At 39.0% G+C, this 13,737-nt stretch overlaps 2 protein-coding genes across 2 annotated transcripts; both read right to left on the bottom strand.

Moving 5' to 3' along the window:
- Positions 1 to 468: 468 nt before the first annotated feature.
- On the bottom strand, positions 469 to 6,998 carry icam5 (intercellular adhesion molecule 5). The gene is made up of 10 exons (XM_067570272.1): positions 6,749 to 6,998; positions 3,895 to 4,161; positions 3,480 to 3,806; positions 3,046 to 3,345; positions 2,647 to 2,895; positions 2,023 to 2,349; positions 1,676 to 1,912; positions 1,297 to 1,518; positions 878 to 1,141; positions 469 to 721 (listed from the first exon to the last, which is right to left on the bottom strand). Exons 1-10 carry the CDS (start codon positions 6,798 to 6,800, stop codon positions 531 to 533), a joined length of 2,436 nt encoding a protein of 811 aa, XP_067426373.1. The 5' UTR covers positions 6,801 to 6,998; the 3' UTR covers positions 469 to 530.
- A 57-nt stretch (positions 6,999 to 7,055) lies between these two features.
- angptl6 (angiopoietin-like 6) lies at positions 7,056 to 11,491 on the bottom strand. The gene is made up of 7 exons (XM_067570273.1): positions 10,938 to 11,491; positions 9,777 to 10,273; positions 9,513 to 9,650; positions 9,209 to 9,416; positions 8,075 to 8,268; positions 7,664 to 7,934; positions 7,056 to 7,581 (listed from the first exon to the last, which is right to left on the bottom strand). The coding sequence occupies exons 2-7, from the start codon at positions 10,245 to 10,247 to the stop codon at positions 7,397 to 7,399; spliced, it is 1,467 nt and encodes a 488-aa protein (XP_067426374.1). The 5' UTR covers positions 10,248 to 10,273; positions 10,938 to 11,491; the 3' UTR covers positions 7,056 to 7,396.
- Between the last annotated feature and the right edge of the window lie 2,246 nt (positions 11,492 to 13,737).

Raw genomic sequence — 13,737 nt, 5'->3', positions numbered from 1 at the left:
CCCCCCACCCCAACCCACTAAGGTTTACCAGTGCTCATGGCATTATTAAGGTTATGAATGACTCAATTTATAGCTAGAGACTTTACTGATTTTACTTTTTTTTTTTACTGATAATCTGAAATTAGGATTATTTATGTACAATACTAATTTCCGATCAAAATTAGTCATGGCAGTATATACAGTAAGCAGTTCCAAATAAAAACACAACACATTAACACTGAAGCACTATTGTGTAACTTTATTAAGAATAAAAAAAGATAGATTATACAAGTTATTTAAAAAAAAAAAAAAAACAATCTGCATTAAAATGTTCAGTTTCATTGGTTACACTGTTTGGAAAACAAATACAAAAAAGCTTTTTTTTTTTTTTTCTTTTTTTTTTTTTTTTTTTACATTTTTTTCATACACATACACAATAAAAACGAAAATACAGTATTTGTAGGCCATATAAGTCAATATAAATAACCCCATGGGTGATTTGATCTTACCTATTCCACAAGTAGTTTAATAAACATCCTAAGCCTCCTTCCTCATTTACTCATTGTTTTCATGGGGATATTTGAATCATCTTTAGTTGTGACAGGTCTAAAATTATATTCTCCTTTATTTTTCTTACATGTCCTGTAAATTATCAGGATGGTGAGGAGGATGATGATGACGACGGCGATGCATATTAGAATTAGTAACCAGAGAGGTAAAGGGGGGTCTCCATGGTACTCCTCTGTAAGACAAACAAGATTAAAAAAATTAAAAAAAAAACATTTATTAAGATACTTCTCACCTCTTGCTGCCATTACTGATTTTTTTTTTAATGTAACCTGTGTATGGCAACATCAACATTTCCATAGGTGTTGCACAGGGTCAATAATAATAATACCTTTCACTCTCAGTCTGACAGATCTTGTAACACTCCCAACACTATTCGTGGCAGTACAGTTGTAAACACCAGCGTTGGTAGACGTGGCTCCAATGATGTTGATATTCTTCTGGCGCCCCCAAGTGGTCTCTTCCTCATTCCCTGCAGATGTGTAGTTCCACACAATCCCAGGGGAAGGGTTGCCCTCAGCACTACAGCCAAAAGTCACATTTCCACCCCCAGTCACCTCCTTATCATCATATCTCACTTCAATCACTGGTGCATCTGTGGAGAAAAGGGTGAGATTTTAGATCACTGCATCAGCTGCAAGATGCACAATGCTGGGAAATGTATTTATAATCACAAATCACTTAGATTCACTGTGAAGAAAACAACATATATAGGCTTTTTTTTTTGTAATTCCAAACATTAAAACTTACACTGAACATTAAGATACAGTGTGTGGTTGGCTTTTCCATGTCTGTTGGTTGCTATAAGTAAGTAATTCCCACTATGATTCCTTGTCCAGAGCTTTGGAGGAATCATCTCATTTCCATCTTTAAACCAAGTGATGGTCGGCGGAGGCATTCCTTCTGCTATACATGGAGTCCCAACATTCTCTTCAACATCATAGTGATCATTACAAGTAAATGAAGCACTATCTGTGAACATTGTATCAAAAATACTCATTAGAATTTAATAACAGCAAAAGAACATATAAACTTATCAACACTGATACAGTGCATTTGGGAATCATGGAAAGTAATGATGTGTGCTATAGTAATGAAATATACAGTCAAGCAGATCTGATGTACTCACATTCAATTGTGATAGCAACAGAAGTGTTGATCGTGCCAAGCTTATTTTCAAATTCAGCCCGGTAGTCTCCTGAGTCATACCTGGTGAGAAACTTAGACGCATCGATCTCTTTTTCCTCTTTGAACCAAGCAACACTGGGTGGAGGGTTGCCAGCACTTTCACAGTACACCATTTCTATCTTGAATTGATGCTCTGTACCAGTGTATCTACTTGGACAATTTTCGATCACTGGCTTATCTACAATTAAACATAATTTAAATGAATGTCAAATGGAGAACATTTGAGATGTGTTCAGCAAGAACAAAAAAACAAAATGATAATAATAAATAGATAAGTGGAAAACTCACAGTGCACACGAGCAGTGTAAGGTGTAGAGGATGTAATGGGGATGAGCTCTGGTCCTTTTGGTCCCAGGTGCAGCTCAGCTTCACATCTGAAATGTGCTCCATCGTCAGCTCTCCCAGGAATGATTCTCAAGGTAGAGGACACATTCATTGGGGTCACAGTGGAGTCATTAAATGTTTGTGTTTCCACAATTTCATTGCCTCGGTACCACTTCACTGTGAGGTTCCTTACAGGAGCCACATTGATGATGTCACATGTCAACTGGCGCTCAATACCCTCCACCATCACATCATTATACGAGTCAGAGATTGACACATTGTCTGGAGTCTCTGGAAAAACAAAAAACAAAGAAAAATTGTAAAAATTGTAACCACATTTGTACAATAAATAAGAATACATAAATGCATTAGTATTTACAGGCTTAATGTTTTATACCCAAACACATTTAATTTAATTTCATGCCAACATTATCTGTGCTTCTCCAGGCTAGTGTACACCACCATGTCTTCCATATTTACTTTGCTTCTGAAGTGTACTGCAGATGTATTGTAAAGGGGTATTTTTCTTTTCTGTAAGCATTAGAGATTGTTAGGATAACCCTCTGGAGATGTCTGTCGACTACTTACTATAAAGAGTGATGACTGGCATCACAGTACACTGGAGATTAGGTAGAGTAATGAAACACTTGGGTTCGATGCCCCAGTGTTCCAGTTTGTCAACAATCCAGGGCACAGAGGGTTCTTCAGACCCTATGCCTCCAACTACAGCCTCCCAGCCGATTTTAAAATCATCTGTGGCTGATGTGCTGCAGTTTATTGAAGCTGGATCTCCAAATCTCACCACGATTTCAGCAGGCGTCAATGTTAGTGGGCAATCTGCCATTTAAAAGCAAACATATATAGTCAGGGCTTCATTTTGGTGCACAATAAGAAATAAGAACAACAGAATCCATAAGTTGATCAACACAGATATTAGTGATACATATCCCATATCTGAACAAATGAGAAGGACATAAGGATACATACCCATTGCTGCTGATGGTTCTGGGGTGGCCACGGCCATGGTACTTTTTGCAACATGAATGTGCATCTGCTTAGTTATGTTACCCAGATAATTGGAAGCCGTGCAGCTGTAATTTGCGCTGTCATTCACTTGATTAATATAGAGATTGCTGGTGTTCTCGGAGATATTAATATTAACCCCGTCAACGGTCCAATGAAAGACAGAGGCAGGGTTCCCCTCAGCCTCACAGTTCAGGGTGACATTATCACCCTCTTCCACATAGACCTCATCAATATCAGTTTTGTTCTTGAACTCAGGAGCATCTGAAAAGACAAATGTAAACCTTTTGATGATTAAACTAAGTTGAAACATAAAAATAAAAAAATCAAGTTCTGTAATTGTGAAAATTTGGCAGTAAAATATAAGTTTATATGGAAACAACATAATGATTACTCACAGTGCACAGAAACAGACTGTGTCTTAGATGAAATAATAGGACGTTGTGGTCCATATGACCCAAAGTCCAGTTGAGCCTCACATCTAAACTGCGCTCCATTGTCTCCTCTGCTGATGTTGTGTGTAAGAACGGAAGACTCATCTACTGGTGTTTTGGTTGTGTTGGTGAAAGACTCGGTCATGATGATTTTATTGTCTTTGTACCATGTCACAACGAGGTTTTTAACCGGGGCAACATTGAGGATATCACACTGCAGCACATACTGTGTATCTTCCCTTACATCTTGTATGTGGTTTATAGGAAACATGTCAACATTCTCTGGATCCTCTATAAAAAAAAACAAAATTAGATAATGAAGTTACTTTATGGTTTTTGCTCTTTTTTTCATTCCATAATAGTTATTTGAAACACTTACGGTAAACAGTGATGTTAAGGTCTTTGCTGCATGCAGTAGTTCCATTCAGCTTTATTTTGCACTGGGCCTCTACATGCCAGTCCAATGACAGTGTCACGGTGATAAAATTTGTGTGCTCCTCAATGTCATCTTCTCTCCAGTATATCCCATCATGATACTCTTTTGTGCTGGTGCAGTTGAAAGACACTGTTGTGTTATATTGTCCTATGACCTCAGGAGGATCCAGGCTGAGAGGGTTTAACTCAGTGGGACATGTACTGGCTGTATCTGTTGATACACAAACAGAAAAGTTTTTATTGGACTTTAAAAGTACACATTTGTAATTAACAATGTGGGAAACCTGTGATATCACTTTTTTCCAAAAAAAAAAAACAACCCAAAAACTTCCTTTGTGCCCCAATTTATGTTTACTTGGTATATTTCCTACTGTATGTAATTTAAGTTGTGAGAAGAAAAAGATGGCATATTTCTGTTATCTTCATGCCAGATATGCAATTGCTGTGTGCAACAAACAAAACAGAAAACAGCACTAAAGCCATTTTTGAATCAATGGCTAACAGGACTTTCAAGCTCGTAGACCTCTAGAAAAAAAAGTTTGTGTTAAAGGGTAATTCCAATGACTTTGAAAAGATTTTTCAGTAGTTGAGACTTAAATTTAACTAAACCGTACATCATTACTAGTTTTTCTTCTTTTCCTTTGTTTTTGTTGTTTTTTTCTTATTTGTTATTGTGTTTTGCATGTCTGACATATATGTTTAAAGCAGAATAAATATAATGTTTAAATAAAAGTAGAGATCAGATCACTAATGCACATCTTTTACATTTTGAACAGTGTAAGATCACCTTTTTCACAGCAGACTTGTCAGAGCAGGACAAGCACAGGTGGAACTGAAAACATTAACAACGGCTCAGTTTCATTCACATGCCAAAAGAAGCCTAGATTGAACAGAGTTTCAAATCTATTGGATGATGAATCCAAGGGTGGGAGTTGCCATAGTCAGTGTCCAAGTGCCTCCTGTTGAACCATAATGTACTATACCAGGGTCTTGAATAATGGAAGAACTAGATGAGATTCAGCCATCATTCATTTTAATAATTGCTCCTGTGCTCTTCCGGCTTTCACATGTCGTAATGTCTGATGTGAAAAAGGTCTATTGCAGCTCACACTATGCTGTCACACTTCCAGGACTAACCATGCTAAATCACTAATTTGGGATGTAGCCGTATGAACTTCACCACTGTTCAATAAAAAACAAACATCAGCACTGACACTTTAGGAATGTAGGAAATTCCAATTTTAAACACACACAAAAAATATCCAATTATTATTATTATTATTATTATTATTATTATTATTATTATTATTATTATTATGTAATAATAATAGTCTTGCAGGTAAAATATGAGACTCAAAACTTTAATTATTATGTAATAATAATAATAATAATAATAATAACAATAATAATAATTTATTTGTTATCGTTAATTCAATGGGAAAGATCAAAAATTTACTATTTTACACAAATAAACACAATTCCCTCTCTTCTTTTTCCTTTTTTTTTTAAAAGGAGAGTGTGTAATTTATATTAACAGGAAAGTTATATATATAATATTATAAGAACAGAAAGTTTGGTTCAGTTTGTTGAATTCTGACTACATACTGACAGCACCTTTCTAAGAAATCTAGAAGTTCAGTTCAATAATGAAATCCAACAACCCCACCCCACTACCTAAATAAGTAAACACAAGCACAAGCAGAAAGCACAGTTTACCGTAACTTACTATGCTACATCGGAAGTTTTTACCACAAAGCCTTTCACAACGATGAGCTCATGAGGTCACACTTTTTTTAAAAAAAAATATCTGTTTCACTGAATCTTGTTAGAGATGTAAAAAGGCAAATGCTATATGCATGACAATTTTCATTTTTCTTGTCTTAAAGTCTGATTATTCCTAATAAAACTCAAAAAGAGGATTTTAGATTTTTGGCTGGACCGCAACATTAGTCGGCCGGCCGTGTTGGACTTTCCTCATTGGCTGTTCCTCTTTCAAAATGAATGTTTCCTACTCCAAGCTCTGACACTCTAAGCTAAATTGTTAGATGCAGTGAAGTCGGCTAAACTCCTGTTTAAACAGACACATAACAGCGTCTCTGCATCCCTTCCTCTACCGCCCAATGTGGTCGACTCTCCGGCTGGCAGCGCTGCCGGTGGCCGGCAGGAGAGACGCGTTTGGATTTTATAACTGAACTAATACCAGGACGCAAACTTTATGTTTCTCTTACGTTTTCATATCACAAACGATGAACGAAAGCATTAAAACACGAGTCCTGCAGGTAAAATATGAGACTCAAAACTTTAATTTATAATTTCCACAGCGGCCTCCTTAACCAGGAGGGAGGCAGAAAAAGGCGCACAGAGGCATGAGAGAGAGCGCGCAATTAAGGCACCCCAAATAAAAATCACTCTGACAAAATACTCAGAGTGCAGAGTGAAAAATGAGAAACAACTGCAGAGAGAAACTGATGAAAAAGCAGGGGGACCCTAATCATAATTAGAACTAAAGTCAGATCTCTTTCAAGTCAAACATCCCAAGATATGAGTGGAAAGTAGTGTTCTTGCAACTGCATTTATAACTTTTTTTTTACTAAAACCTTGTCAGCCTTATAGTCTTGTTTTTTTATGCTTCAGTTTGTTTTTGTGTTTGTCCTCACAGGTAACATGCAGAGCTATTGAAACTAAATGCAAGCAAGATAATACCTCAGTATTTTAACATAATTACCCCTAGTCACGGCATAAAATACCATATAACATTTCAGATGCACAAAGAGGTATTGTAGAGTATCATCACTCACCACATTGTAAAAACATGAGGAAGAGAGGGCCCAACATCTTGAAAGGCAGCATGCTGGACCACCATGCGGGAGGAAACAGATGGATGGAGGAGGTGTGGTGTGTTTCAGGATGGTTCAGAGGATGTCCAGTTTCAGGACCTGGATTAGATTAATCCTGACCAGCTAGTCTAGCTAGATGAGCTAGTCCTGATGATGATCACCCACTGCTGCCAGTTACACGAACTTATGAGCACAAAAGAAGAACACAAGAGGAAATGCTACGCCTTGATGAACAGGAAACAACCAATACGGAAATAATGACACCACAGCCAGTTTGTGAGGAAACCATAGATAGTAGTATCATACAGGAAGAAATTTGGCTCAATTTTATTAAAAAGTACATTGAAAAACATCAATTTTGGCAGGAAATGTCAGCAATATACTGTAGTACAGACATGTCAACCACATGTTACTTAATCATCATCCAGTGATTCACAAATAATGTTGTTGACTTCTAGTCAATTTTATGAAACAAAGACACAGATTGGCTCAACACTGTACAGGATTAACACAAAAAAATATTCTTTGAGGATCTCTAAATATGTCTGAAAATCATCTACAATAGTTTATAATTGTGTTTCTGTCTAACATGTCCATAATGCAACTATATTATGTGGGTTTGATCATCATGGAAACTCGTTTGAGAGAGTAGGAGCCTCCATGGAACTCTGCCCAGTAGACTCCATCCTGGTAGCGGCTGCGATAGTGTCCACCCCGATACCACACACCGTTCAGATTGGAGTGGGCGCACATGTGGTACCACCAGCCTCCTTTCTGGTAATGAGCACAGTTACCTGATGACACATCAGAAAGACAAGCTTATTGACAGGAAAAACATACAGAGAACTGTCAAACAGTACCAGGGGGAGAGTGGACCTGTGTAGCCATCCTTGTCCCGATCCAGAGTGGTGAAAGCCTTGTTGTTGTGCCATGAGAGGGAGTCCCCCGCGTTGCCGCTGTATTGTCCTAACCGCAGTCGATACCAGTCGCTCTCTGGTTCCAGGTGGAAGCTGTCATACTCAGCAAACACCTGCCGGCCCTGCCAGTCCTCCAGAGCCACTCGTAGCTTATATTGGGCTTGTTTAGTCAGCCAGTAAAGGTGTTCCAGGCCGAGCCAATACTCTCCATCTAAGTTCCCAAAGCCTTGCTGCAATACACCAACACACCAGTTTAATCTGATGGACAGTATTTATTTTATTTGCATCATTTTTTTAAATCTAGCTTTTAATACCAAAAGAATAATAAATCTCAGTGTGTTCTGCAGACTTTAAAGTCACATAAAATCACCTTATACTGCTCCCAAGTCCTGAAGAAGTTGACTGACCCATCCTGTCTCCTCTGGATGACTGTCCACCCTCCCTGAGCCCGACTCTGCTCACACCAGGCCTGCAGGAGTCTGTTGGCACTCTGAGGGCGGAGTAGATAGATTCCACTGGTGGTCTCTCCTGATTCCAGGACATGCTGGCAGTCCCGCCAAGGTCCTGGTGAGTTGGGAGAAAAGTATATGCAACCAAGTGAAAGCTTTGGAATGATGTTTACTTTAACGCCAGGAAGACCACAGATACGCAGCAACTCAAACTTATCTTTTTACGAGTGGAGATTTTTTTTCCCCCCTCCAACACATGTTCAGTGCCTCATGTCACAGTGATAAGATGTTGAACAGAGGAATCTGCACAGAGACAATGTATACATAGAGGAAAGTCTCCCACACCAAGCGATAATGCCTAATTGTCATCCCAGACAAGCATTTGCAGTCACATTCAAAGCCCATACTCAGTCATATTCACACAGGCAAGATGTGGCAAAGCAGCATCTTTCGAAGGCAAAACTTCAGCAACAATTGAAGTATATAGAACAACTTTATATATACAGTATACAGTAAAGTTGTTCTATATACTACAAGTTTTGCTGGAGTTTTGACCTCTTCAAATTTTTTTTTCTTCTCCCTGCACCCTGGAAGTAGGCAAAGTTGTGCCAGAAAGCCCTACTCTGCTTCAGTGTCTTTCATCAGACCTTCCCGAAAGTGTTGAGTCACACACATGGTGGAGTCACCTTGGTTCTGCTGACTTGTTGGAAGGACTGCCCAAATCCTCTACTTTGTAATTTCAAACATTCCTCTTGTGCAAGAATACAGAAGTGGTGTCATAAAGCTCCAACAAATGCTGTGGTTCATACATGTGTGTTTACATGTGTGTATTCATTATGAAGTCCTCCCTGTTCTGACAGCTTCAAGATGTTGTTTGACGTTGTTTAGGCATTCCCAGAGAGATAGGCCTCCTACCAGTAGGTCACTGACTCCATCAGCGTCTGCTGCTTATCAAACCAGTTAAATAACTCTGGCAGAAGATTGATGCACATATACACACAGGTTTCCGTCTAATCAAGTACTTCAACCATAAGACATGCTTTACATTGATGTACCTGGAGTCTTTGTGACAGGGAAACTAATGAAAGGAGGCTCCGTAGGAGTGTTGGCTGTAGTGGAGGGGAGGGAATGAGCTCCCACAGTTTTTTCCCTCCGTGGTGGAGGAGCACTTTGGTCCCTTTGAACATCATTTGTCATTTCATTGGCTTCAGAGCTATAATTAGGATGCACATTAGACTGTCTTTTTGGTGGTTCAGTCGCCACCTGTCCAGAAAAAACAAAAAAACGAAACAGCTTTCTCAGTTCCTGTAAAACCTTAGAATAATTGTGCAACATGCAAACCACCCATTCATTTCATACCAGAGAGGACTGGGTGGAGTCCCTGCACTGACACTGCTTCTCCAGACGTGCAATAAACTGGTTCTGAGAGCTCATCATGGAGGTGAGGGCTCCGTATTTCTTCTCCAGCTCCCTGTAATTACTGGACACCTGCAGCGCCTAAGATGTTCCACCACCCGCAACAGACATAAGGATGTTTTTAAAATTTTTATAACAGCTAAGATAAGATGCAATGTTGCTTTGACATGATTTAAACATCAACAAAGACTGAGGGTGTCTGCTCACCTGCGTTGTAGCATTCAGGAGGAGGCTCTCTACCCTTCGCTGCTCTGAAGCCTGGTCTTTCTTGTGCATGACTTCATGCAGCAGCTGGGCATAGAGCTGGGCAATGCGAGAATTCATGCTGTTACTTTCCTTGCGTAGGGCTCTTACCTCCATGGCAAGGGACCCCTCCTGCTCCAGTTGGCTCTGAAGCTTCTCCATTTGTTCCTGCTGTCGTTTGAGCTCTGTCCGCAGCGCTGCCACCTCGGAGTGGTTGGTAGTAGCAGACTGCGTGTTCAAACACAGCGCTCCAGACAGTTTTTGCTGTGGAACAATGAAGGTGTAGGAGCAACGGCCTGCTTTTGTATCTGAAGAACGTGATGAACGTTTCCCAGTGTTCTCGCCATGGGCTCCCTCCTTTCGCCCCCCAGCTTCTGGTATGTGCAGACAGAGTGCCAAGAAAAGAGTCAGACCTATTGTCAGCGTCTTCTCCATGAATCTGTTAAACCTCTGAGGACACCCTGGGGGGGTGGAGAAGAGGACATAATTAGAATTTCCACAGTAAAAACATACAATTAAAACCTGATCATCTTTGAGTGAAAATTAATCATGGAGAAACACGTCAGACACTCTGATATAAAGATGTCGATTTTGCATTCAAGGAAAACATTGTCTTCTGGGTGTTGACTGTTTATCACATGTTTCCTTGCAAAGTGAAAGTAAGTACACACATTCCCCCCCCCCCCCCCCCCCCCCCCCCCCCCCCCCCCCCCCCCCCTCCAGCTGGAATTTATTGGCAGGTCAACACTGAAGGAACAACAGTCAACACAGACCAGCCAGAATCAATACACCTTCATCTCACAGTCAACTGAGTTCTTTAAGAGTCATCACCACATCCCACAACCACAATCACCGTCAATACCATAAACACATCCATCAAATATTGACATCACACACACACAAAAAAATCTTCTCTATGACTTTCTCAGTGAAACACCTGACTGGTATAAATGGAATATGTCTATACTTCTAACAATACTTGTTTCTGAATAAAACAATCAGTGTTTGGACAATTACACTATTCTTGGCTAAACAATATGTATTATAACTAGCTAATTAAGCCAGTACATTTCAGTCCACCTAAAAGTATATTACACTGACATAACTTGTGAGCGTCCAACTTACTTTAGCAGCTGAAAAGTGTTTTTAATGTCTTCGTTCTGATCCACTGCTGCTCCCAAGGCACAAAGGAAAATGCAAAATTGTGTGAAAAAAAAGGAAAAATGTGTAAAATTGAGACTATCGCATTTTTAAAATTACATGTTCAAGAGTCGTCCGTGGCACTCCATCAATTCTGAAGAGAAGATGAAGGCAGAGAAAGTCGGGTCACAAATAAATCTAAAGAGGAAACAGAATGACACCCAAGTAATATCAGCAGCTAGTCTGCCTCTTCTTCTCCAGAGGCCCTGTCCCGGGATCTCTAAAGAAGGAGACAACTAATTACAAACCATCCAAATGACGCCGCCTCCCAGTTCTTGTTGTTCAGCTGCATGCTCAGTGGGATGTCTCCTCCCCCTGTCCTCAACCTGCTATCCTGCCACAGACTCTATTTCATGAAGAGCTAGTGTGGTGTGTTTGCGGTGTTTTCAGTGGTAAGCACTTTCATCTCATCATCGAAACATCTTTAGCCTCATTTATGGCTTCTGTCTTCCGGTTTGATGTTGACATGTCTTCCCTGTTAAATGGATTTGCTGCAATATAAGAAAGACAGTGTTTCTTTACAAAATGTTAATATTGTGATGTGTCCTTTTTACATAACTTTTGATTCTCTTTAGTTTTCTCTTACTGAAGTTTGACACACGTATAGAGCTGCAGCGATTAGTTGATTAATCAACTGACAGAAAATTAATCTTTTTTGATAATCGAATAATTGTTTTGGTCATTTTTTAAGCAAAGATGCCAAATATTCAGTGGTTGCAGTTTCACAAATGTGAGGATTTTAAGCTATTCTGTGTCATACATGATAGTAAATTAAATATATTTGGATTTTGGACTGTTGATCAGGCAAAAAAAGACATTTTAAGATATAAAGCTTTGAGCTTTAAGGAATTATAACAGGTATTTTTCTCTGATTTCTGGCATTTTATAGACAAAATGATCAATCAAAACAGATAATTGGCAGATTTATCGATAATGAAAATAATCATTGGTTGCAGCCCTACATGCAGGTTCTGCAAGTTCTCCATCAAAGTGCAGCAGTATCAGTGTAGCCTCAGTGACATACTGTTTGTTTAGCTGCATGTCTTCTGTTTGTGTATCTTTTGGTACATTTATTGTATCTGAGTGCATTGAGAGCCACTGGAAACTGGAGTCAAATTCCTTGTGTGTTCAGACGTAATCTCCCCACATCTGTTTCAACTTTTATTCGTTGTAATAATGTACACAGAGGGCCAAAAGTCTAAAGCCTTGCAACTTTCACAGTATAAACATCAGTGCAGTAGTGTTTTGCTGTATGTGATGTTATGACAGGGGAAAAAATACCCATCTGAAGCATTAAACTCTGAGTTAAAATATTCTGTTTGGTTGTACTAATGGTCACACCCAAAAAGTATATCAAGTTTTAGGTGGGGTCAGATTGTGCAATCAGATAGCAATATGGGAAAACCAATGCTATAGCAGTTGTTTAGCGTGTGCATATTACAACATATTCTATGGCCAGTAGTGGCTAGACCTGTAGAGCACTAACACTTCAACTATCAATATCAACCCATTCTTTTTTCATAACAGAATCACACAAGTCAAAAACAGACCATGCACCTCGGGAATGACACCATTTAGATGCTGCACTGTGGGGGTCAGATTCTGATTTTGAAAGGGATTGTCAGGAAGTCAGTATCTTTAGTATTGCAGCGGTTATCCTTCTGTAATATCTAATATCTATAATGACAGAACTACAGACCTGTCGAAGAGCCTTCAATGCTGAGTGGATGTTTCATTTTTGAGTTAATTTTTGTGACTTTTCAAAAATCCACACTTTAAATTGTGTAATTTTTTTGTGATTTCACACCAGCTAGCAGTGTTGCCTCACTGACAGCTTTAGGAACAATAATTCTTTCAGTTATAGTTTCTCCTGTTTAAAAATGGTTTGGGGTTTTTTGTTCCTGTTTTCTAGCTCTCTGTTGCCACTCCTGAACAAAGGTCCTCGTGACAACGCCCTTTCCCTCTGACTAACTAGATCTTGTAATTAGTCAAAAAAGTTAAAAGTCTTTATGGCTTTTCAAAATTTTAAATATTAAAGGTTCAACACTTTATAGAGGATAATATTTATCCTCTAAAATTTTGTTTTGTCCAATTGTAACAATATATTAGGTTTTTCACTTTTATCTGTTTATCTCTGTATTCATTTCCATCTTGTTCTCATTTATGGAGCCTACTTTTTAATCACACTACACATTAACCTGAGACACAGGTAGAGCAGGTTACCGCTGCTCCATCAGGAGTGCCTTCTTCCTTATGGCAAAGTGTGGATTCAACACATGTAGAAATGGAAGTATAGACTTGAGAATAGGTTTCTAATAATATATAGACTCGCAAATTAAGAATTTAGAATAACAGACTTGACTTACTTAGCAGTTTGCACAAACACTGGAACTGAGGTATTTATTGACCAACAGTTGGGCACAGTCAGAGCATGTAGCATTGCAGATGTATTTACCCCTCAGTGAGGTTAGATTATAGATATTCACTGACTGTATTATCTTTAGAGGTATCAATAAGTTTTACCTGAGGTGTAAAACTGCCTTCTTTGAAACTACTACAAGATTAAGGTTAAACTTCTGTACAGTGTAATTAGAATCATGTGTGTTTGCTGCTATCCAGTGGTCACAATGAGGACCTAAACAATACATTAAATCCGTCAAACTCATTACAATATGACAGCATATTAACATTCCAGTTAATTCTGATCGTTTTCTGATGGTCACAG

The sequence above is a fragment of the Thunnus thynnus genome, chromosome 17, assembly GCF_963924715.1.
Source record: "Thunnus thynnus chromosome 17, fThuThy2.1, whole genome shotgun sequence".
Lineage (NCBI taxonomy): Eukaryota > Metazoa > Chordata > Actinopteri > Scombriformes > Scombridae > Thunnus > Thunnus thynnus.
The sequence above is the reverse complement of the archived record's forward strand: the minus strand, read 5'-3'. Positions and strand labels throughout refer to the sequence as shown.